The 26,696-nt window shown below is 42.5% G+C and overlaps 1 protein-coding gene across 1 annotated transcript in view; it reads right to left on the reverse strand.

Moving 5' to 3' along the window:
* Nucleotides 1-4,827: 4,827 nt before the first annotated feature.
* The window catches only part of CCDC91 (coiled-coil domain containing 91), a 409,698-nt gene continuing 387,829 nt past the window's right edge, over nt 4,828-26,696 (reverse strand). The window contains exon 14 of the mRNA XM_070046418.1: nt 4,828-7,407. Within this exon, the coding sequence (XP_069902519.1) occupies nt 7,321-7,407 (87 nt within the window). The 3' untranslated portion in view covers nt 4,828-7,320. The remainder of the gene's footprint in view (nt 7,408-26,696) is intronic.

The following is a 26,696-nucleotide window of genomic DNA, read 5'->3' on the forward strand; positions in this document are numbered from 1 at the left end:
GTGTGGCTTTTTTTTTTTTTTTTAAGATGTTGGGGGTAGAAGTTTATTTATTTATTTTTGCTGTGTTGGGTCTTCGTTTCTGTGCGAGGGCTTTCTCTAGTTGTGGCAAGCGGGGCTCACTCTTCATCGCAGTGTGCAGGCCTCTCACTATTGCGTCCTCTCTTGTTGTGGAGTATGGGCTCCAGACACGCAGGCTCAGTAGTTGTGGCTCACGGGCCTAGTTGCTCCGTGGCATGTGGGATCCTCCCAGACCAGGGCTCGAACCCGTGTCGCCTGCATCAGCAGGCAGATTCTCAACCACTGCACCACCAGGGAAGCCCCAGTGTGGCTTTTAGAAGGGTTATCACCGGGCTTCCCTGGTGGCGCAGTGGTTGAGAGTCCGCCTGCCGATGCAGGCGACACGGGTTTGTGCCCTGGTTCGGGAAGATCCCACATGCTGCGGAGCGGCTGGGCCCGTGAGCCATGGCCGCTGAGCCTGTGCGTCCGGAGCCTGTGCTCCGCAACGGGAGAGGCCACAACAGTGAGAGGCCCGCATACCGCAAAAAAATAAATAAATAACAAAAATAAGGGTTATCACCTACAGCGAGGCATCAGGCCAGGTGGTGTACATGTGTCATCTGTCCAGCTCTATTGGCTACAGAAGCATCTCAATGCCCACATCCCCGCCCTTAGGCACCAGACTGGGCCCACTCTCCAAAAGCATCTCCAGGTATCTGCCGATCAGCTTTCTTCTAAGATACTAAGAAACACTGGGGCTGCATGAGAACCGTGCGTTTATGGCGGGGAGGAAAGTCGAGCATGAATGCACGAGCTCTACCACGTGAAATACAGCCTTACTCCTTGTACTGAAGGAATCAAAGGAAGAACAGGAGGTGTTGATTGCTCAGCTCTGTATCCACCTGCCAGAGGATCTTGACGTCAGCAAATTGCAGAGAATTCCACTCGAAAGCTTTATCCATCTTCAGTGACTTGCAGTTGGGCATGAGAAGGAGAGATACATTAGCTCTCTATGTGTGTGTCTGTGTTTGTGTGTGTTGTGCTGGGGCAGGGCCCAGGCTTTTGAACGACACCACTCAGCCTCAAACTCCAAGAGCATGACACAGAAACTGTGAGCATTTTACTACAGAGCAAGGTAGGAAATCCCTGAATGCGATTTGAAAGCTCCAGGCTACGCTCTTGTTCATCATGAATGCAGAGCTCCCACCTAGGTGACCTCCCAGAGACTTGAACCACATCCACTCTAGGTTATAAGCAGTAGAGGAGGAGGGCATGGCACAAATCATATGGAATGTGCCTCAAGTAGGCCTTTCCTCCAATTTCTCAGAAAAAAATGGAGTGAACAGACGGCCAAGGCCGCTGAAGGGCTAAAGCAACAGCCTCGTCTCTCCCCATTAAAGCCTTTAAAAGCTTAATATAGTTTTCATTTTTTCAGCATTCATTCAAATCTAAAAGTCTCCCACCTTTCCTCCAAATCCCCTCCCCCTTGAATTGGCTGCTCTAGGAGCATCTTCCCTGCTATTACTAGTGGATAATTGCTTAACATTTTCTAGAGGTAATTAACTTTGCCTTTGAAATGAAAGAAATCCCTAAATTGAGCAATACGATGAAAGCCATTCTTTCATGTAATTTAGTCTCATCAGCCAATACCAGCCATTAAGTACATCAATTTCTAGCTCAAAGGCAGTGCTGAAGAATAAGCAGTGGCAATATTTTAAAGAAAAAACTCAAGGTCTTAACACTGTCAATCTCAATTTCTTCAGAACAGGGTTCCCGAAGTGACCGCCTGATGGCAAGAGGCCTGTGTTTCTGTTTAAGCTTCACACAGTGACCTTGAGAGAGGGCGTCTGTTAGAAGGAATGCATGTCAAGCTGACAGCAAGAAGCTAGGTGTTGCAAGCATACCTGAAGGCTCTGGAGGTTCACTGGGGACTGAGAATTCTGTGTGAAAACTGAATTTCTATTAACATTTTTAGAAAAACCAGTCTGTCATATTGCAAAGAGCTCTGATATCCTACAAAGTTTGTCAATCCCGCCAGCATTTGTGTGCACGCCTGTTTCAGGATTAACTAGATAAGCATCTCCTTTAAGACCACAGGTTCTGGGGTTGGGAGACCCTGCAGACAGCATTTTGTCTCCCATCTCCACCTCAGGTTGTGTCCAACTGATTTCAGACTGATGGATATCAGAATTTTCCTCTGGCCAAAAGAAAGATTTCCAAGATGGAGACTAAACAACATCCCCTGGTATCTTGTTCCAAAGGTTGGGAAAGTTCTGTGCCAGGAAACCACTTTGTGGTTGCATTAGACGCTCTCCGCCGCCCTGCGGTTAGGGGAAGTCAATTTACCGCAGGGCTTTTATCACCCAGCGGCTGCATTTAAGCTTTCTGGGTGACCCTGGCCCACAACCCAAACCAGAGGAAGGCCCTGAGGAGCTTTTTAAGGACCATCCAGAAACCCTCACAGATGCAGGGGATCCATGCCAGATCCGGATCTTCAGAAATAGAGATTTAAAAAAAAAAAAAAAAAAAAAAGGTGTGATGATCACTTTGGCGCCCTCTAGGGGCAGCTTATTGCCATCTTGTGATTGTGAAATAGTAAGTTTGGGGGCTTTCAGGTCAGTATAGAGACAAACATCTTGTTAGCTATTTCCTCATATGGCTTACCAGTACCCTTTCCTACATTCTTTTTGTTGATTATTTTACATGACCACAGGATCCCTTTTCTCATGGAAACTTCATCATAAAATCCCGTACCAAAGGGGAAAAAGAAAACCAACAACAACAAAAAAATTAAAGCCAGGGATTTTGATTGTGTCTATCAGTTCTGTTTATTTTGATGCAAGCATTGAAGACAGCTCCTCAGCCATTCTTTTTAAATGTTTCCCATTCACAAACATGTTATTTGAGTTGGTTTTCATCCCCCTTTAACAAACGGGGACCTCTGGCATGATGCATAATATTTAAGAGCACGGAGGTTAGCGTCTGACTGACTGCAATTCCCAGCACCACTACTTAACTGTCTCTGGGTAAAAGCTACTTAACTTCTCTGTGCTTCAGCTTCCGCAAGTGTCACATCACTCAAATACGAGTGTCTTCCTCTTCTGATCGCTATGAAAATTAAATGGAATAATGCCTATAAAGCAAGTCATCATCCTTCACCTGACTCCAGTAAGTCTAGGTGCTCAAGGCAGAGAGTGGAGAACACTCAGGGGCCACGTAACGAAAGCACCCGCCTCAAAGGGCGGTTGAAGGTATTAAGTTTAGTTAATGAAGGCAAAACACTGCAATCATGTTTAGCCCCTAGTGAACAACTGAATTTGTTTGCTGTTGTTGTTTTCCTTGTTAATATCTCCATTTTAGTGGAGCAAACCTAAAACATCCAGAGGTTACAAAACTTGCTTAGGAAACAGACAGTAAGCAGTGGAGAAAATCTATCTACCTCCATGCTCAGAAATCCATCTACCTCCATGCTCCGTGCTCTCTACCATTATGCCCTCTCTCTGTGCAGTAAGCGTTACTGTCAGTATTACTTTGACAGGAGGAATACGTTTCAAGTAGGCCTGCTGCCACCTTACTGAAGAGAAGTTTCTAATCCATCGGCCTGCGAAGTGTACGTCCTGCAGCATGAACCTACTGACAGACACTAAAAATGCAATCATCTAGCAACCAGTCTTCTGGTGGCCTAGGGCAGAAATCCTGAACATTTTTGTTTTAGAGTAAGAAGTTATTTTCCTGTTGTTAAAATCTTTGAGTTGATCTGGGAGAGGGGAGACGGTTGATAAGGAATTTAAAGAAGGAGTATCGAGAGGAAAGCAGGAACATGTTCTTACGGAGTCTTTTCACCAAGCTGAGCTCTGAGTCAAACACCCTGGCAACTTCGGACCTTTCCCTAGAAACGGTTCCAGGCCACTCCACCTTCTGACTACATCATCAGAGGTGTCTAGCAGAGGACACTCCTGTTCCCCTGAGAAGTGGTTTGAGAACTTTCATTTCTGTTGAACTCGGATAGAGATATTCTATGCTTACCATCATTAGTGTTTCTAATGCAGTTATGATAAATATGCTCCCTGACGGATGGTTTTCTTTTTTCTTTTTCTTTTTTTTTTTTTGCGGTACGCGGGCCTCTCACTGCTGCGGCCTCTCCCGTTGCGGAGCACAGGCTCCGGACGCGCAGGCTCAGCGGCCATGGCTCACGGGCCCAGCCGCTCCGCGGCATGCGGGATCCTCCCGGGCCGGGGCACGAACCCGCGTCCCCTGCATCGGCAGGCGGACTCTCAACCACCGCGCCACCAGGGAAGCCCCATGGTTTTCTTTTTCGCCTCCTTTTCCTTTTTCTCCTTCCCTCTCCCCTTCCCTTCCCCCTCCCCCCTCCCCTCCTTTGTCTTCTTATTCTTCTATTGAGATATAATTGACACACTGCACTGTATAAATTTAAGATGTACAGCATAATCATTTCACTTACATACATCATGAAATGAAAACCACAATAAGTTTAGTGAACATTCAGCATCTCATATAGATACAAAATAAAGAAAAATATATTATTTTCCTTGTGATGAGAACTCTTAGGTTCACTTTCTTAACAACTTTCATATATAACATACATCAGTGTTAATTATATTCATGTTGTACATTACATCCCTAGTACTCATTTATCTTGTATCTGGACGTTTGTGCCTCCTGACTGCCTTCATCCAATTCCCCCTCTCCTCACCCCCGCCTCTGGTAACCACAAATCTGATCTCTTTTTCTGTGAGTGTATTTGTTTGTTTTTGAAGTATAACTGACCTACAACACTATGTTAGTTCCTGGTGCACAACACAGTGATTCAATGTTATTTCTATACATTTCAGAAAGGATCACCACTATGTCTAGTTACCATCTGCCTGGTTTTCTCCACTATCTTTGTCAGCATTTTACCAGCTTTGCTCTCTAAGCTGCTAAACCTCAGAGCCTTCTCTAGTCAAGGATTTCCCATTGATTTTAGTTTCCAGAAATAGATTTCCAATGGGGCAATGAAACACTTATCACTAGATCATTACCATTGGTGAAAAGTCTCCTGCTATTCTGCTTATAGTCTACAACTGCTGAGGCTGTGGAAACTCAAATCTCTGAGGTCGTCTTTGTCTGAGGGCAGAGATAGTTTGTTGTTTTAGGGCAGAGATAGTTTGTTGTTTTAGGGAAGGCACTCACTCCTTAGATATTTTCTAGCTATTGGGCAGGAAAGAAAGAACTGTTGGAAATTACTAAGTTTTTCTGATGTTAAGGTGCAAAAAAAAATCTGTACATAAAAGAGGTGCTTTCTTCAGAGATATTGCTGAGATGTATGCTTACCTTTGAGTTCAATTTGGCCATGAGACTTCCTAGAACATTTTTCTACCTTCTATCCCTTATTTAGGCAAGGTGATAAAATACATCATAGGTTAGTTTAATCTTTTTCGCATGCTGTATAAGAAGGAAAGAGGCCCACTAAAGAGAATCACTAATAACAGTACAAGCAATGAGACAACAATGATAATTCCACTTGGCATTTATTTTTATATTGGTGTTTACTATGGAAAGTTCAAGTGTTGTATGTCAGGTCGTAGATGGACTCTCAGGTGTGTTATTGCTCCCATTAACAGATGGAAAAACTGAAATTGTAAAGGTATCTGTCTCATTAAAGGGCTCAGAATAAATAATTCAGTGGACCTTGTTATGCAGTTTGAAGTAAGTAAATGGCTGGGGGCAATCTGGAGAAGCTAGAAGAACTATATGGAAAAGAGAATGGGAATTGAGGTTGGGAGTTGAGAGTGAGGGAGAGTTCTAGAAAATATTAGAGAGTAGTGAGTATGCAAAGTAGTAAAGATAGGGAAGAATGGATTTTTATGTTTTGCTGCTTTTCTATGGCATAAAAGTGTACTTCCTCTACCCCAGCCCCACCTTTGACTGCGTCCTGAGAGATAAAGATATGAATTTGTTCATATCTTTTATGTTGATTATATGTTCGTTGCTTGTCGGACTGTGTCCTATGTGAGATGGAATCATGATGCTTCCCAGCCTCTTGTCTGTCTGGCACAACCTTGTTCTGTCTCTGAAATGATCCCATGTGTTAGGGTGTTTCAACATGGAAATGCTCTCACCAGAAGCTGAGGAGGAAAGGAAATAGGAACTTTCCTTGAGTCTGGAGGGTTAGAGGAGCGTCCTGTTCAAGGGAAGCAGGACTTGTTAGAACTTTTCCCACCTCCTGCCCTTCAACAGCCCTGTAGCGTCCACTCCAGCTGAGGTTTTCAGAGCCTTACACTTAACCCTGCCCACACAAAGCCTGCACTTACATCTCTATCTCCTGTCTTCCTTTACATACTCCGGGCTGTAATTAACCTCTGTCTTTCAAAAAATCTCTGCCTTCCGCTCTCTGTGTTCCATAAACACTCCCATGCCCTCATGATATCTTAAATACCTCCTAGAGAATCAAGTGTCTCCAAACTTTTCACTTGGTCAACTAGGTGATGATATTGTAACTATTAGAGGCCCTTCAGGATAAGGAACATGTATGGGTGCAGGGAGTGAACTTTTCAGATATGCAATTTACAGTCCCTCTAAAACATCCAGGAAGAATTGTTCTCCCATTAGAGCCTTTTACTGAGGGATGAAGTTAAAACAGAACAGTCTGGGCTTCAGACACCAGACAAGAATGTGACAGAAGGGGAATACAGTAGCAGCAATGGGCTCCCCCTTTTGACCAGCCAAGAAGAAGATGTGAAGGGAGGTAGAGTGGCTTCAGGGAGAAAAGGGAGTTTGTGACCCCAGCATCTTTGCTTTAAGAATGAAACCTTGCTCCCAAACATTTTCTCCATGCTGCTTAAAAGTCTACCAATTAGATTAATTTGAGTTAATATTCAAATATCTCAAAATGAGACCATCGTTCTTTCATCTCTTCCTGTAAGTTGGTTTCATAAACACTTGTTTCCTTCCTTGCTTTATCAAGGTTTCTAAGAGGGTGAAACAGAACCACACTCTTGGGACCCTAGAGTATAAGACCAACACAAAAGTGGTGGGGTGAACAATCACTGAACAGAAAAAGATGCTGATAACTTTTGTTCTGGTATCAACCCAGAGCCACGAGGCCAAAGGAAGGCCAGGCCACTGATGTGAACCTTGCATCTGAGCCCTGTTTTCAGGCATTACCTCCAGGGTTTCCAAGGTTCCAGACTTGTGTTCTCTTACTGTAGAGTCCCTAGCTGTGGGCTCCAAGTTAGTCCTAGACGTTGGCAAAAACAATACAAATGCCATGTGTGTCCCCCTATTTATCCTGGGGGCTGTTTTCAAATTTAATCCAGCTCACTATGGCCCCAGGAAGCATTCTGTTCTCTCTCCCATCTTCAAGGTCAAGAACTTGAGTCCTGATTGTTGAGAAAAGCCAGACTTCTCCTAGGAAAGAAACATCTTTGTTAGAGAAGTCTGTGTCAGAGTATTTTGTCTGTTAACAGCAGAACCAGAAGATAATGAGGACTATTTGCAAGAGAGTAGCATTGACAAACGGCACACATTTTTGAACTCATGTCAAAGTACAAGCTCCTATTTCATTTCGTTTTCTAAGGCTCTGAATAACTTATAGACAATTTAATTGCCTGTATTTGGAATAGGGAATTCCTAAAATGCTGAGTATAATATTTGGATTTAAAGAAAAAGACACCATAATAGAGGCCATTGTTCAAGTAAGTAGAGACAGGTTCATGTATTTCAAACGTTGGATAAAATATAAAGAAGATCATTGAGCTCTAATTTGAAAGAATTCCACTGAAAGCCCCAGAAAACAATCCACTGTGAGAATATGAGACAGAATTATAATATTTACTGGACAATTGTTTGCTAAGAAGCATTTATTTTATATCACTTTTTAACAAGACCAAACTGTCAAACTGTTTAAAATTCCATTGGAAAAATGTGAATTATCACAAAATTGTTTACTTTTTTATCCTTTCATGTATATTGGATTACTCATGGAAGACAATGGAAAGAATCTGAGAAATCCTAGTTTTAGGAGTAACTCAGACTGCATTTCAGAAATATTATAGACTGTGTAAACCAATGCGACTTTTGGACATGTATTAACATAGCTGCAATACTATTGGTGCTGTGTAAGGCACAAAGAAATGAAAAACTCCAGCATTATCAGCAGAGATGATCCTTTGGAAGATGATGGTGCAAGTTAAACATTCTTCCCGTACACATAGTGATCATAGGAAAAAAAAGAATCATCTTTATCTTGTTTTGCTAAATACCATTAGCTCCAGCAGCTATGATTCATAACTCATACAAATAATACAGGTCCTTTTAAACTGGCTCTGGAATTATGGAATTATCACCTATGAAGGTATTGCAATCATATATATCCTAGATCATTCACCGAACATACATCCATGTAAAATCATGTTTAGAACAAGGCTGAATTTTCTTGGTATTAAAATCACTTTTGATTATTCATTCTAATACCAAATGGGCATTTCCACTTTTTTCTATATCTGAGTTTCAGAGACGTAGATAACTTATAATGATGCAACGGTTCTTAGCTGCATGAGGATCACCTGGAGGGCTTGTCACAACAGATGGCTGGGCCCGCCTCCAAGTTTCTGAGTCGGTACAACTAAGGTGGGGCAGAGAATGTGCTTCTAACAAGTTCCATGGGATGCTGATGCTGCATTCCTGGGAACCACACTTTGAGTACCACTGCAATAAAGGAATCTGGGTAGCAGAGCTAAAAGCAATTTTAGGAAAAAAGTCTTTATGTATGGGTCTGGCTGGTATTGTAGAAAATGAAAAGAAATCCAAGCTTTCCCCTAAAGGCCCAGCCTCTCTGTGGCCTCCACCTCCACACAGAGCCCTCTGCCTCCTGTTTTTCCAGTTCTGTCTTTCCTACCTCCAGTTCTCAAAAGCGCTTGCAGATCTTGCTACCTTAATTTACCCTAAAATGTAACTTAATCACAGCAGTTAGTCCTCTCAGAGAGCTTTGCATTTTGAAGTGGATCAAAACTGTAAACACAATAAATGAAATCTGAACAATGAAAAGGCATTAATTTTAAATGGGAAAAACTTTGTTACATCTTCACTCTCTTGCCTTCATTACACCAGAGTGACCTAAAAGTCAAATCTCTCCATGCTACTTTCTTAGTCAAAGTCTTCAATGACTGTCCTTCTCCTACAGGCAAATTTTAAATGCTTAGCCAGACTTCCAGGCCTTTCATTTCAGTTATTATATTGTTCAACTCTGTTTGTTCTTTAAATCTTCTAGCTCACTGGTAAACATTTCTTGTATCTTCTCAGTCTGTGCCTCTGTTCTTTTTCTGAGATCTTGGATCATCTTTACTTTACTATCATTACTCTGAATTCTTTTTCAAGTAGATTGCCTATCTCCATTTCACTTAGTTATTCTTCTTGGGTTTTAACTTGTTCCTTTGCCTGGAACATATTTCTCTGCTGTCTCATTTTGTCTAACTCTCTGTGTTTGTGGTCTCTGTTCTGCAGACTGCAGGACTGTAGTTCCTCTTGCTTCTGGTGTCTGGCCCCTGGTGGGTGAGATTGGTCCAAGGGCTTGTGCAGGCTTCCTGGTGGGTGGGACTTGTGCCTGCCCACTGGTGGGTAGAGCTGGGGTTTGTCCCTCTGGTGGAGAAGGCCGTGTCAAGAGGTGTGTTTAGAGGCAGCTGTGGGTTCAGTACGACTTTAGGCGGCTTGTTTGTTGATGCGTGGGGCTGTGTTCCCACCCCATTGGTTGTTTGGCCTGAGGTGTCCCAGCACTGGAGGCTGCAGGCTGTTGGATGGGGCCAGGTCTTGGTGCCAAAATGGCGACCTTCAGGACAGCTCACAGTGATGAGCTCTGGGGTCTCTGCCAATAGTGTCCTTATCCCCACAGTGAGCCACAGCCAACCCTCACCTCCCCAGGAGACCCTCCAAGACCTGCAGGTAGGTCTGGCCCAGTCTCCTATGGAGTCACTGCTTTGCCCTGAGTCCCAGTGCACGTGAAACCTTGTGTGCATCCTCCAAGAGTGGAGTCTCTTTTTCCCCCAGTCCTGTGGAACTCCTGCACTCAAGCCCTGCGGTCTTTCAAAACCAAATGCTCTGGGGGCTCCTCCTCCTGATGCCAGACCCCCAGGCTGGGGAGCCTGATGTGGGGCTCAGAACTCTCACTCCTGTGGGAGAACCTCTGTGATATATTTATTTTCCAGTTTGTGGGTCACCCACCCAGTGGGTATGGGATTTGATTATATCGCTAAAGTGCCCCTCCTACCATCTCATTGTGGCTTCTTTGTCTTTGGTTGTAGGTTATCTGTTTTTGTAGGTTCCAGTCTTTTTTGTTGATGGTTATTCAGTGGTTAGTTGTGATTTTGGTGTTTTCATGAGCGGAAGTGAGCTCAAGTCCTTCTACTCCACCATCTTGTTCTTGTCTCCTCTCAGGCCTTTCAATATATCCCACTACCTACCTATTCAACCTCATCAGCCACCTCTCCCTCCTTCCACTTTATATACAACAATACTGAACTGTTTCAGATTCTCTGAAAATGTCCTATTCTCAGGATCAGCTACATAATTTCTAGGCCCCAGTAAAATATAAAATTGCAGGACCCTTTGATCAAAATGCAGTAAAGACTTTCAAGACAACAACAACAGAGCTTTTGTCCAAGTACAGAGGTCTGAGCATGGGGCCCTATGGACTGCAGGTCACATGCCCATGAAGCAACCCTGACTATTCTGGAGACATAATCCCTAAGTCCCTTGGCGCTTGTCTTGAGGCATCACAGAGAAACAGTGAAAAGTTTTTATTTCCTTTTGCTCTGAATTAGTATCTTTAGATTTGCTGAACTTCGAATGCAAGAAAGCATGTGAGCATCACCAAGCATTTGTTCATTTTTCAGGAAAGCTCTTGCACAGACAGAGAGCTCAATGTATTACCTTGATCCTGGCACCACTGACTCTCCTTATACCACTGTCATGGTCTCCCCCTCTTTGGTACCTTTGGTACTAGTCCCTCCTCCTGCAATGCCATTCACCTGCTTCTCATCTGATAACCCCCCACTCATGCATCAGCTGCTCAGCCTATGCTCCTCCTGGACTGTGAACCCTCTCCCAACACCCGGGGCACACTCGACACTTGGTGCAGTCTTGACTTGAGCGGTGAGTTCACTGGGTTTTGATCATGTTCACATGAACATCTTATTCACTAGACTCCAGGTGATTCCAGGGCATCGACAGTGCCTTCGTCTCTGTATCTGCAGAATCTAGTACAATGCCTGGATTTCGGGAGGGACTCAAAAATGCTTATTAAATGAAAGGATTGGTGATCACACGTTATAACATTTTTCACTAATTCAAAGATAGTTTCTCAGAAGAAAGATAGCTTAAATGTGATTCAGTCTTTCGGAACTACTAGGTGAGGTGGTCAATTTACTTCTAGTTACCTCAGAGAGAGGACACTTTGAGGCAAGAACCAAACTCCTTGGTCTCTCAAACCTAATCTAGGTGGGTGTGACCCCCGGAGATGTGTTCAGTCCTGCTCAGTGGAGGAATCTAACACACGGGAGAGTCTTCAAGAATCATCAAGAATGCCTTTCCTAGACTGGTTTCATGTGGGAACTTTTATTCTTCATTCAAATATCAGCACTTGTTTGAGGCCTACAGTCAGTTTTCCAGGGCTGATGATCTGGTCTGTGGTTGATTTAGGTCCTTTGCCCCTCTTCCTCTTTCGTGACTTCTGACATTTCACTGTTGCTCTAGCATGAGTGGGTGGAGAAAAACCTTACGAGCTGAAATTCAAACCAGTAATGTCTACTTTTTGCAAATGCATAGTTCATCTATGAATTTCGTGTACTCCAGCTCTTCATCCCTGGCTGACACGTAAAATTTGAGCACTGGCAGGATATCTTATTTACTTAGGTATTTTTCTCCAACTTGCATATATATACTCTCTTAGGCACGTTTTTAGACAATATCCAAGAAACTTTTTTTTTAGTATAATCTTTGCAGTTACCTTTTAGCAATTGGTATGTACTTTGTCCTTGCAAACAGTCTAGGACTGAGGCAGCATCTGGTAGGGTTTTTCTGGCCAGGCAAGGAGAAAGAGAGCTAGTTGTTCCTGACTTTCTCCCTAGATTGCTGCTTCTCAGTCTTTCTCTCTTTACCACTGTTTGCTCTCTTGAAGCTGATGGGCTTCCATCCCTCACAATGCCTCTAGCCCTGTGGACATCATGAATGAGCTGGGACAAATGGGTCTGGACCTAAATCTCAAAAGGCAAGAACATCCCCATGTTAGATTCATCTTCAGACAGTTACATCCACCAGCTGCTCTGAAATCAAATCCTGGCTGCCTAAACCAAGCCACTAGTTATGGAGTGACAGGGAGCACATGCAGAAGTCTGCACTGAACCAGGAACCCATCTCAATAGAGCGGTCACTTTATCCATTGCTTGGATGTGAATGGTTCTGTTTTACTCTGAACCTGTTGGGGTGGACTTTTTATTCCTTTACGCTGAGCTTTGTCACCACGTGTTCCCAATCTGAGCCCTGTTTGCTCAGACTCTTAATTCGTTTAGGAGCCTTGGAAGCTGCTTCTCTAGAGTTAATCTGGACTCGTTGGAAGAGAGTTCAACAGGTTCTATAGTTTATGCCAATCTAATACCTGAACCTGCTCTCTCACTGCCATACCTGGGGTGTGTATTACCTTTCCCTGAATACTACCGAGGATGGAAAATTAACTGCTGTCTGAGGTCACCCACTTAATCCTGAGTAGCTCTTTTAGAAATATCTTCTTTTCATAAACCAGATGTCAGCTAAAGTCAACTCGTCCTTTTAGATTTAAATGAAATTGTTTTGAATTCTCATGCCTTATGAGGTAAGCCATTTAGAGACTCTTTCAAGCTCTGTTTATCTTTGGCGTATGGACAGGAGGTTGTTTACAGTTGTCCTGGCCACCTCTGGCTAAGGCCTGATCACTCCACGTATGGCCCCTCTCTTGTCTATGCCTGGTCTCCCTTCTGTTTTCCCTGTCCCTCCACACCAAGCAGTCACCTTGTTCCTGTTTCAGCATTCCCCTTGAGCCCGTCTCAAACACAAGGCTGTTTAAGTGTGTGCACCACACTGTTATAGGAGAACTGGGGCAACTGTTGGAGATTTTAGAGCAGCAACCAACTTATGATTAAATATTAGACATTCCCAGGCTTGGAAACCTTTCAGCCATCTCATCACCAGGGGCCTCTCTCCCTGGACACCTTTCTCTGTAGCTCCCACCTCCCACCATGCTTGGCCTCTTCTCTTAACTCTTCCCCTTTTCTGTCTAACTTCTTGCTTATATCCCAAATTCCAGTTAACTTTCTCTGTAGAGAAACTTGGTGTTGCTTTTGTCTTCTTCAAGACTTGACCTTGGGACCTCCTGTCCCACAGCCAGGGCAGTTTATCAATATGTTTTCCCCAAAATAGCCCTCTCCCTAAAAGTCTTGTGCCAGATGTCACCCTGTCCCCATGTGGTTACCTAAAGCCCAGGTCTGACTCACTGTCGCTTCTATCCAGTTCATTACAACCTGCCCTGTCTTGGCCGACCCTTTGCTCTGGGGACACTGCTGAAGACAGAAAGAACACAGGCTTTGGAGTTAAATCACTTTGAAACCCAGATGTACTACTCATCGGTTTTGTGACACTTTTTCTAGACCACGTTCCTCAGCTCTGAAATGTTGATAATTATATCTTATAAAGGATTTGTGTGAGAGTTTGATTAGGAATATACCATGTCTGACAGATAGGAGACACCAGAAGTTTTATTTCCTTTTCATAAAATAAAACGGAGAACAGGCTTGAAAATCTCCCAAGCCAATAAAACCATTGAAGTTATGTAAGCAAAATTAAATCTAGCTTGTTTCATGAACATAAGCACAACTTAACTTAGGTTATTTCTTGTAAATGTCACAGATAATCATAAAAGAAATTTAATTCATCTTCCTTAAATGGTGTAAGATAATCACTTTTAACCAATCCTCTGTCATCTGGAAACCACCACTGAAATAACCAATCACTGTGAAGGGAAACACCTTCCTCATTTTCACTTTATGAGCATCTTGTAACATCATATCTCTGTGCTTCATACCAGTTTGGGGTTTGAAGTACCCCTCATGGTGAACAATTTGTTTCTCACTCAATAAAATATTCACATCAAGTAAAGCTCTCTAGTTTTCTTTTAACACTTTCCTCTCTGCCAGCCTCAAACTTCAGCACTGATGAGGATGAAACTTCCCCAGCCTGGCTGGATGCCTGTTTACTTCGACCTCTGATCCCTACCTACTTGATATCTCAGCTCTCCTGGACATTGAAGATGGTCCCTGCTTTGGCTGTCATCAGTCAGCCACTCCCACTCCAGGCTCCAGATGTCTGGAACTACTCAGTGTTCCCAAACTTACTTTTTCTCATCTCTGGAGTCCTGCGATGCTATTCTCTGCCTTTTCACATGGGCAGCTTCTACTCAGGCTTCACCTAAATATCACCCTCTCTTCCAGAAAACCACCCCTGATTCTCCAAGACTGAGTTGGATGTCACTACTACATTTTCCTCTAGCACCCTGTAAACATCCCCATGACGTCCCCCAGCATAGGGTTTTAAAATCACTGGTTACTTGGCCTCCTGAGGCAGAAGTAGACTCTTTTTTTTTTTTTTTTTTTTGCGGTACACGGGCCTCTCACTGCCTTGGCCTCTCCCATTGCGGAGCACAGGCTCCGGACGCGCAGGCCCAGCGGCCATGGCCCACGGGCCCACCCGCTCCGCGGCATGTGGAATCCTCCTGGACCGGGGCACGAACCCGTGTCCCCTGCATCGGCAGGCGGACTCTCAACCACTGCGCCACCAGGGAAGCCCAGAAGTAGACTCTTATCAACGTTTTATCCCTAGGCAGAGGCACATAGCAAGCCTTCAAGAATGTTTGTATTTTCTTTGCTTTAGGAGATAGGTCCAAAAAAATATTGCCACGATTTATGTCAAAGAGTGTTCTGCCTATGTTTTTTTCTAGGAGTTTTATGGTTTCATGTCTTACATTTAGGCCTTTAATCCATTTTGAGCTTTTTTTTTTTGTATATGGTGTGAGGAAATGTTCTAATTTCATTCTTTTACATGTAGCAGTCTAGCTTTCCCAGCACCACGTATTGAAGAGACTATCTTTTTTCCATTGTATATTCTTGCCTCCTTTGTCATAGGTTAATTGACCATAGGTGAGTGGGTTTATTTCTCAGCTCTCTATTCTGTTCTTTTAATCTATGTGTTTGTTTTGTGCCAGTACCATGCTATTTTGATTACTGTAGCTTTGTAGTATAGTTTGAAGTCAGGGAGAATGATACCTCCAGTTTTGTTCATTTTTCTCAAGATTGCTTTGGCAATTCAGGGTCTTTTGTGGTTCCATATAATTTTTAATATTATTTGTTCTAGTTCTCTGAAAAATGTCACGGATATTTTGATAGGAATTGCATTAAAATCTGTAGATTGCTCTGGATAGTACGGAGAGTATTACACTTAGTGAAATAAGTCAGACAAAGAAAGACAAATACTCTGTTACTTACATGTGAAATCTAAAAACTAAAACAAATGAATATGTATAACAAAACAGACTCACAGATATAGAGAATAAACTAGTGGTTATCAGGGTGGAGAGGGGAGGGGTGAGGGGTGAGATAGGGGTAAAGGATTAAGAGATACAAACTACTATGTATAAAATAAATAGGCTACAAGGATACATTGTATAGCATAGGGAAATATAGCCATTATTCTGTAATAACTTTAAATGGAGTAAAATCTAGAAAAATATTGAATCACTAAGTCATACACCTGAAACTAATGTAATATTATAAATCAACTATACTTCAATTTAAAAAAAATGAATATTTGTAGTTGAATAAATCCATACTGCCTCGCTTCCATGCTGTGTGACTACTCACAGTCCTGACAAGACAGACAATAAGCCTAACCTTTTAATCAGTTGACAACCATCTTTCTTCCCCCTTACCATCACTGCCCCCAACCACATATACGTTACCATAAGAATGTATTTCTCTGAGCAGTAAAGATGTAAGATCTATATTTCACTTATCGTTGATAAAAGAAGTTGTATAAAATGGATGAGACATCTAGATAAAGAACAATAAACTGTAAAAATGTTCGGTGAATGAGAGCTCAGATGCTCTAGTTAAACGGCATTTCATAATTGATAGATAACACTGGGAAGAGGGAGAAATATTTAATGAGAGATTGTGGAAAAGGCAAAAGTAAAAACACAATTTCTGAACACAGTGGTTGATGCAAGGGCTTTTCCAGTCCTACAGACAATATAATACCTTACCTTTGTTGTACTCCATGGTTAACCAGTGCTTGCATATGCAGAAGGAAAGAAATTTTCTTCCTGCCTCTCCCTTTGTTTGCCTACCTTGGAAATAGCTTCAGAGATAAGAGACATTCAGTTATGGCTCACAGATATAACTGAGCTGTCCTGCACAAGTAGTTCTTAAAACAAGTCCAGAAATTTCCAAATGGAATTAGAAGCACTGAGATCACCATGAAGATGCAAGAGAGCTAGTCAGAGATGACCATGAGTAGCTCCTCAGGCCTCCTGAAAGAAAATAAGTTAGAGATGCCATGATAGCTGTCACAATCCACATCTCACTAACATGCAATGTTTAAAAATTTTAAGTGAACAAATAAAATACCTTGGAACATATTCTCTGTTTCGGGGCTAAACAATTTCGTTTTAACTATATAAAATTCCAAACCAAAGCCCTTAAATGTAAACAGTTAGTAGTAAAATTGGTACAAAGTAAAGATGATCATGATTATGATTTATGGACGTACCAAATGGATTATCTTAATTGCAAAGCTAGCTCAGCCTCTGATGTGGTTGGAGTCCCGGGACACAGGTTAACAGAAAGCACCGCTGCCCACTTAGCCAGGCGTACCCTTGCTTCAGACTAGGGCATTCCTTTCGGTGGGGGGAAAGAGCTGTATGATTTCACTGGCATTTCCATATGAGAGATGACATCTAAGAGAAAGCAAGACATTTGGTTGCTTGGAGGGACTGTTCTATAGATGATTTTAGGCAAGTTATTTGCCTCTGAGGCTCAGATGCTCATTTGCACAGAGCGTAGAAAAATGAATGCAAGTATTAGAAAACAGGTCTGGCTGTTGTAACAGAAGTCAAAATACTTGTGGCTCAAAAGAGGCAGGAGTTTATTTCTCTCTCATGACACCGTCTGACCATAACCAATCTAGACTCCACAGTTTCAGGACCAGGCTCCTCCGGTCCTGTTTTGCATCTTTAACACTCAACTTTCATCTCCGGGCTAAAACTGTCTGTTCCCAACTCCTGCCTTCATGTCTGCTTTGCAGCCAGTTGGAGAGAAGAGGATGAAGCGGGGCATAATCCTTCCCTTTTCAAGGGTGCAAAAGGCACGTCATTTACATCCCTTCTGCTCACATCCCATTGGCACTTAGTCACATGGTCACATCAGTCTGTAAGATGAGCTAGAAGATGGAGTCTTTAGCTGAGGTGCCACATGCCCCGCTAAACTTTAGGACTTTCTTGCTAAGGAAGAAAGGGAGAACATATACTCAAGGGCAGCTAGCAATTGTCCTTAGCATTTCTTGTGACTTTCTGCTAAAATAATAGGTAAAACGTTTGATACAAAGTCAATGTTAAACAAAAACTTAAATCAATTTGATTTCATTCTTAATAAAGAGACATAAGTATAAGGTATACGTATATCCACACAGAGGCACACAATGTGGGTCAAATTAAGCATGGCTGAGGTTTGGAGATAAAATGACTCTCACTACATTGGCTTTCTGGCCCTGCTCAGTGTAGGCAGTGAAGGCTTCATCTATGGGCCCAGCCTTGCCCAGTTCCTCAACCACTCCTGACCAGGTTATCCCCAGTAGGCAGTCTTACAGCTAGAGCTATGTTCAGAATCAGGTGTGTCTTGGGTGAGTCCAAATTGCAGCCCACCCTTAACTCCTGATTCATCTCTTCAGTTCCTGCATCTCAGCTCCTACGGCTCTCCTTCCCCCTCTCCACTTGTCCAGACACACCCATGATCAGACTGACCCAAAACATGACACAAAGGAATGTTACCAACAACGCTTTTATATACTGTTCTGCTATTATCATTACCTTTCATGCAGAGTTTCTTTTCTCCCCAAGTTCAAAGAAAACAAAAGAAAAGTAAAGGAGGGGCTTCCCTGGTGGCGCAGTGGTTGGGAGTCCGCCTGCCGATGCAGGGGACGTGGGTTCGTGCCCCAGTCTGGGAGGATCCCACGTGCCGTGGAGTGGCTGGGCCCGTGGGCCATGGTCACTGGGCCTGCGCGTCCGGAGCCTGGGCTCCGCGACGGGAGAGGCCACAGCAGTGAGAGGCCTGCGTACCGCAAAACAAACAAACAAACAAAACGAAACAAAAAGGAAAGAAAAGAAAAGAAAAGAAAAAGAAAGGATGAGATGATCAGAAGCACAGATGGTAGGAAACTATACCAGGGAGAGATGTATCCAGAATGGAAAACAAGACAACAAGAACACACGTACGGCAGTGTCGAGTGGTCACATGGCAGTGATCCAGAAGCTCCAGATAACAATGTAGGAAAACACGTGACAAGTCCTCCTACACTGCGTGGGAGGATGGAAGGTGGTGAGGGGGGAGGAGGGGGACATGCGTCATTCCATGCTCAAATGATTCTCACTTCAGCAGGACATCCAAGGAGGACATACCCACAAACTGAGTGAAGAACTATTTGACCATCTGGCAGAGCTACTTTCTAACTAAGGTATTTCACTATTAACTAGGAAAATTTCTACTTAATCTATGGGGTGGCCCCCTGTAGGTATGTAAAAGAATAACATTTTATAACAGGTGTCTTTGGGGCTTTCTCTGTCAAAAATGCAATAGACCAATTAGAACAGGACTTGATAAGGGGAGAAATCTCACATGGACTCTAACAGATGAAACAAGAACATAACTAACTCCATGTGAGAGCTTCCAGGGATCTCATGGCCACTCACACTCACACATGGTTCTATAGTTCAGAAGGCTATGGACCTGCCCAGCCCATACAGACTGACAGTGGCAGAGCCGAAAGTAAACCCAGGTACTGGGGGCTCCTGGCCCAAAGAGCCTTGACATGTACTTTCTCATGCCAGAGGAATCTCTTATTCTGAAAAGAAAATATCTCTTGTGGGAAATCATTAATATGTCCTTGAAACCATTTTTTATCAAAAAGGACGAGACCTGCGATGGTGAAACAAGCTCTAAGCGTATAAATAACATCCTCTGACTGTTGTAGGATGACCATGTTCCTGAGGAGTTTGCAGAGTGACAAACGACTTCAGACAGACGCGTGGTCTGGCTGCACATTTTATAAGTGACTTTAGAGGAAATGTTGCTTCAAGAACGCAGGAGAGACTGGTGATCTCAATCAGCTGGGAATGAGGACAATCCTTATTGAATGAGCAGAGAACAAGGTCAGTGTTTACGAAACAACCCTTCCTATTGAGTGAGACAGCACAGGCAGCCTTGGCTGGGGAGGTGCTCCCCGCAAGTGAAGGGCTGCTCAGTTTCACTCATCAGGGCACCCCGAGCAGGGCTCAGTGCGCTCTGGAGAGGGCAGAGAGGAGCAGTCAGACTTCCCAGGTCAGGAACTAAAGCCCTAGGAGCCGGCAGGTGAGTGGGGGCCTGGAAGGCGGCAAGTGAAGGGGAGAAGTGCATTGCCCAAGGATTCAGAGGATCAGGGTTCCAGCCCTAGCTCTGTTCCTAGCTGTCCTGGTTGTGCTGCTTTGAGCTGGTTACTTCGCCTCTTGGGTGAGCTTCAGTTTCCTCCTCTGTAAAAGCAGAGGGTAGCACTACACATCTTCCGGCTCTACAATTCTATTGTTCAGGGATCACTACTCAAACGCCGACAGACAGTCATGGTTCCCAACCAGAGGCAATTTGCCCCCCTCTCCCCAGGGGACATTGGCAATGTCACCACTGGTTGTCACACAGAAGGAAAAGTGCTACTTCTACTGGCATCTGGTGGGCACAGGACTGAAAAGCTCAACTACCCAGGACAACCCCCTACCAGCAAGAATTATTCAGCCCCAAATCTCAACAGTGCCAAGACTGGAAAACACGAACTGAAAGGACAGTATAATGATGAACTCATTTCAGCCAGTTATTGTCATTTTGCCAGATCTTTTTTTTTTTAAGAGAATTGAAACATTTCAGTTTTTATGTAAAATATCCCAAATTTAAAATGTCGCCACATGTTAATTTTTTTTTTTAACAAAACACTCAGGCAGCCAAATAAAATAGGGCTTAAGGACAAATCCTGTGTGCAGGCTGTCAACCTGTGAAATCTTATGTAGCCAGCTACTGTCCAAGTAATTAGTACAGTTTAGGTGAAAACACGGATTCTTTTATCTGTGTCAGGTTATCTGAGCCAGATCCAGGCAGGTCGAGGATAATCCACAGGTGTGCTCACACGCGCGCACACGCGTGTGTGTGTGTGCGTGATATCATGATAAAAACACTAAGTGAAAGTGTCCAGAGACACTTATCACCTGTGTAACTGGTGGTAGGAATTATTAAATTCTTTGAATAACAGGGTCTCCATTTTCAAGGAAGGCATCACTAGCCTTGCTGTCTACCTCTCCCGGTTGTCACAGAATGTGACCTTGAATGTACCTTGAAGCTGGAGGGAACTTTAGAAATCACCTGATATGTAATTGACTTTGCCCTTGAGCTCACAGTCAGTCAGTAGGAAGATGGGGCTCAGAAGCCCCATGTGCTGACTCCCTGCCCTGAGTTCTTTGAAGAGAGTGACAGGCAGGAAGGTGGGGAGGGGAGAGTGCCCGATGTGTCTTCCCTCCCCACCACCCCCCACTCTTCCAGACGTGGTCCACCCACGCCTGGCCTTCCAGATGTGCCTGAGCAGCACCAGATGTGATCTGAGGATTCAGTGAGAGGGGCTGTGAAAGCGCTCGGGAGCCTGTAAACTCTTACCCTGTCCCCCAAATGCAAGGTTGGTGCCAGTGTTAATTTGTCTCTGATGTGTGACCACAGGCAGCTCTCTGGCCAACGGCAAGGCGAATGCCTGATGTTTACCCCAGGGAGGCCTAAGCCCGAGTTGTGACACTTTACCCGTTCTAGAAAAAAACAGGCAAAAGCGGATCAGCATCGTGAGTGTGAGGCCGAGAGGCGGTGGTTTTGCTGCGCCATTAGGATGCAGAGTGCAGGTAAGTTGCTGTCATTTATTAATGGGAGCTAAAGACATCAGAAGATAACTCTCCACGGCCAATCCTGGTTTCAGACAGTAAAAACCCTACCCCCACCAGGCCTTCTCCAAGCCCCTCCCCTACTTTCCTGCCTGAAACCTTGTTCCCTTACATGCCCTGCCGGAGCCTTGTCTCTCTGCTTATCTAAGAGCTTCCATCTCTCACGACGGGACACCAGGTCTCCTTTGAGACTTTGCCCTAATGCAGAGTGTGCCCTTCTGTCCTGCAGCCAAATTTCCCGTCTCATGCCAGGTCAGGGTCCGACCACCCCGTCTGCTCTGATGCCGGCCAAGCCAACTGTGGTCCAGCTCTAAGTTCTTAGCTTCAATTCCATCTTTGCTGAGCACGCTTATTGCGGTTCCGTGGGAGAGGCCCGGGTTTGCGCATCAACATTCAGAGTTCTTTTCCTTCTTTACATATCCTGCTTATTTGGGGCTAAAATGTGTCCCAAGTCCATTGTGAACGTGGCTACTGGTTGTGCTGTCTGTGCAGCGGGTCAGTCAGAATGTGCTGGTGTAGCAGCTGCTTCCATGGACACGGCTACTCCGCCAGGTTTTATATTTTTTAGTGTAATGACAGAGCTTCCAGTTACTTACGGCTAAGTCAGCAGCATTAGAAAGTTTGTAGCCGAGTTCTTTCTTACTGTTTTTCATTTCTTTCACTAAAAGACTGTCTTTTAAGGCAGATTTAGGTGCACAGCGAAATTGAGAGGAAAGTACAGAGACTTCCCACATAGCCCCTGCTTCCACACATGCATAGCTTCCCTCATTGTCAACGTCTCCCACCAGAGTGGTGCATTTGCTACAACTGATGAACCTATACTGACACAACATCACCACCCAAGTCCACAGTTTACACTAAGGTTCACTCTTTGTATTGTATATTCTACGAGTTTGGACAAATATATCCACCCCTGTAGTATCATTCAGAATAGTTTTATTACCCTAAAAATCCTCTGTGCCCCACATAGTCATCCCTCCTTCCACCCTAGCCCCTAGCAACCACTATTATTTTTACTATCTCCATAGTTTTGCCTTTTCCAGGATGTCATATAATTGGAATCAAACTATATGTAGCCACTTCAAATTGGCCTTTTTCACTTATTATTACGCTTTTAAGTTTCTTTCATGTCTTTTCATGATCAGAAAGCTCATTTCTTTTTAGTGTGAAATGATATTCCATTGTCTGGATGTACCACAGTTTATTTATCCATTCACCTATTGGAGAACATCTTGGTTGCTTCCAAGTTTTGGCAATTATGAATAAAGCTACTATAAACATCCATGTGCAGATTTTTGTGTGAATATAAGTTTTCAGCTTCTTTGGGTAAATACCAAGGATTGTAATTGCTAGACTGTATAATAAGGGTATGTTTAGTTTTGTAAGAAACCACCAAATTGTCTTCCGCTAAATTGTCACTTTGCATCCCCACCAGCATTTGATATCATCCGTGATCTCCACTTCGGCTATTCTAATAGGTGTGTAGTGGTATCTCATTGTTTTGATATGCATTTTTCTGATGACATATGAAGTGAAGCATCTTTTCATATGCTTATTTGCCATCTATATGTCTTTGGTGAGGTGTCTGTTAAGGTGTTTAGACCATTTTTTGCATTGGTCATTTGTTTCTGATTGTTGAGCTTTAAGAATTCTTTATATATTTTGGACAGAATTCCAGCCACATGTCTGTAACTGTGAGATGGCAGTAAAGAAGGACATGACACAATTAAAAATAGAACTATCATATGATAATCCAGCAATCCCACTTCTGGGTATTTATCCAAAAGAATTGAAATCAGGATCTCACAGAGATGCTTGCACTACCATGTTCATTGCAGCATTATTCACGGTAGCCAAGACAGTGACAACCTAAATGTCCATTGACAGATGAATGGATAAAGAAAATGTGAGATATACATAAAATAAAATAGTATTCAGCCTTTTTAAAAAAGAAGGAAATCTTACCATTTACAACAACATGGATAGACCTGGAGGACATTATACTAAGTGAATTAAGTCAAGCACAGAAAGACAAATACTGTATGATCTCACTTATATGTATAATCTAAAACAGTCAAACTCATAGAAGCAGATGGTACACTGATGATTGCCAGGGGTTGGAGCTATGGGGGTACGAAGAGGTTGTAATCAAAGGGTACAAAGTTCCAGTTAAATACCATACATTAGTTCAGGATATCTACTATACAGCATAGTGCCTATAGTAGAAATACTATACTGTATACGTAAAATTTTCTAAGATGGTGGATCTTATGTTAAGTGTTCTATTACAAAATAATAATATTAATAGTTATTGTTTTTCTTATAATAAAGGAGGTAGGAGGAAACTTTGGGAGGTGACGGATATGTCTATGGCCTTGATGGTGGTGTCAGTTTCACTGTGAATACTTATTCCCAAACTCATCGAGTTGTATACACTAAATATGTAGAGCTTTTACATGCCAGTCATACCTCAACAAAGCAGTTTTTTTTAAAAGACAAAAATTACAGAACTACGGAATCCTTTGAAGAGGTGGCAGTGACACGCCAAGGAGAGAAAGAACCATGTATCTCAGGTGAGTAGCAATCGCTGACGATTCAGAAACACATATGAAATAGTTTCTTTTCTTTCTTAAATATACCACAGGAAGGTGAACCTTAATGGGCAGAAAAACCTGATATATGGATTATTTACGGAAAGGACACTGCTGCCTTCAAAATACAATTATCTATTTACTTTGCACGTTATAGGAGGAGCCATTCCATTACACCTGCATATTTTTTTTAAATAAACAAACATAGACCCTAACTACCAGCCAAGTAAGGTGATGCTTGGTGATTCTTTAATCACAGCACATTGCAGAGCTGCTTCCTTTTCCTAATTTCTGTTTCTATGCATAATTTACAGAGTTGTGCAACATGCAGATGACACATAGAAATCAGAATTAGTACTTTTATGTAGACCATGTTGTTCATTGCCAGTAAGTTGCCTCCAGATGGCTTGGAAAAGGAATATTGCTTTATACTGTTTTCAACTAAGAAGAGCTACCTGAAAGCATTTACACCTAGTATTCAGTGGAGCTAATTTGTGTCTTCCTCCGCCATGTCACTCAGGTGGACTATATATCACTTAGGGTTTCTTCTTAAGGAAAAATTTCACTGGGATACAGAAGAGTTTAGAAATCTTAAGATGAAAGGTAGAAGAAGAAAATACAAAAGCCAACTGTTTGGGAGAAATCTGGAGCATCCTAAAAGTCACTATAATTAAAACACAGCAGTCTGTAATTATTCCAAAGGGGAAAAAATTGCAAGAAAGGCTCAAAAATGCTAACGTGCTTACCCAAAGCTCTGCCATATTAGTTCATATTGACTCAGACAGATACAATATCCTCAGATGGACTGAAAACTAGTTGGAAGGTTTAAAACAAAAGAAAATGTAATATAATTAGGTGGAAAAGCAGTGGGTTTGGAGTCACTGGAGCAAAGTTGGGTTTGTTCTGCCATTGACTAACCGATTGAATTTTGGCAATTCATGGGACTTCTCTGTGACTCAGGTTTTGAAACTGCAAAACAGGATACCACCACTTAACCTTGTGTTAAAAGAATGTGTGTAAAGATTGTGTTTTGTTTTCAAATGCTGCTCTTCACACCCTCTACTTGTCTGTTTCTCTTCTCTCCATCCAGTGATAGACAACCTCTTGCTTAACTTCTCCACCCCCAACCACCTACTTCATTTTTATATTCAGATTTTTCTTTAGCATAAGCCTCCAAATTTACAAATTTTGGCCTTTTTTATGTTTCCTAAAGCCAGCATTCAATGTCATATTTTAAAGTAATGTGTTAGTATGTTTATGTTCAGTGTTTCTTCAAATTACTCTCCAAATTAAGAAAAAGTACTCCTCTCCTTACCCCTTGCTCTTTGGTTACCACTGCATCTCCTTGGCTCCTACTATTAGCTAAACTGAATTCACACCTTAGATTCTTGACATGGGTCACGTGGTCAAACATAAAGGGCCTTATTGAGGTGTTCTTCTGATAAAATTGGAGTCACTTCTGTAAGGGTTGAGAGTCTCCCAGTTGCTTGGGAATAATGATTGTAAGTATGTTTCAGCAGTTCTCAAACTTTACTGTATATTAGAGTCATCTGGAAAATAAGTTAAAAACGAAAATTTCTGAAATGTTCTTTAGAAGATTCTGATTCACAAAGTTTAGGTAGGAGACCAGAAATCTGCATTTTAGCAAGCACCCCAGCTGACTCTGATGCAGGTGACCCACGACTACCCCTCTAGAAATGCTGTTAGAGATTATTTAGGTAATTCTAAGAGCAGTCTGGAGTGTTGAATCCTTGTGGTTTAAAAAGGAATATTTTATAAAAGGAGTATTTGCAAAAAGGATTTTTTATATTAAAAATTGTGCTGACATATGTTATCAGAGCACAGACCTGAGTTTGGATGGTAGTTTGTTCACTTGATAACTGTGTCTCTTAGATAAGCTAATTAGTCTTACTTTTCTAACATGTGATATAAGAACACCATTAGCCACTCGAAGGAGGTATTGTAGGGCTGAAATATATGTTAAAAGAAACCCTTAGTTATGAAAAGGTGGGTAGAAATGTTAATCATAATTATCTCTTTATTACTGATAATTTCAAGAACTGGATTATTCAACTAAATGAAGAAAAACTAAGCCCAGATTTTCCATAAATTAGTGTCTTCACTCCTGTGATATATGAAGGGTATGTCAGCACCCAGTGGCACAGGTAGGCCAGAGGCAAGCTAAGGTGCAACCACGAAACAGCTATTTGACTGAACAGCAGTTCTTTGGCATTAACAGTAATTCAATAAAAATCTACATTTGATTTAGTACAAAAAACTGCAACTAAGTGTAAATACGATGTAATGGTAAAAAAAAAATCTATCTATCTATCTATCTATATATTTTTTCTTATTGCACTAATTCATTTCAGACTACTTTGACCCATTCTGCAAAAGAAAGAAAACAAACAAACAAAAATGACCAGTTACAGACTGGCTGGAAATGAAATATGTGATTTCCATTTTATCAGGGAGCCATTTTTATTCTGTGCAAGGCAGTGTCAGGTAGACCACAACTACACTGATTACAAATTTATTCTGTCTGGATTTTGGAATTTAGTGAAAGATCAACTGAAGAATGTGGTGCCTTGTATCTTTCTCTCTCTCCCCCACCCCTTCAAATGTATACATACACATATATGTATAACATTCAAGCAGACTGAATGCATAACAATGTATGATGCATACACACAATGTGTGTGTGTGTGTGTGCGCACATGTGCTATTTTCAGATTAAGAATTTTTTTGGTAAGAAAAATGTTTTCAGTAAAATTTCCCAATTTTGAATAGCTTGACATCATCCCAGGAAGTACTTTTAT

This window comes from Globicephala melas, chromosome 10 (assembly GCF_963455315.2).
Source record: "Globicephala melas chromosome 10, mGloMel1.2, whole genome shotgun sequence".
In the NCBI taxonomy this organism is placed as follows: Eukaryota; Metazoa; Chordata; class Mammalia; order Artiodactyla; family Delphinidae; genus Globicephala; species Globicephala melas.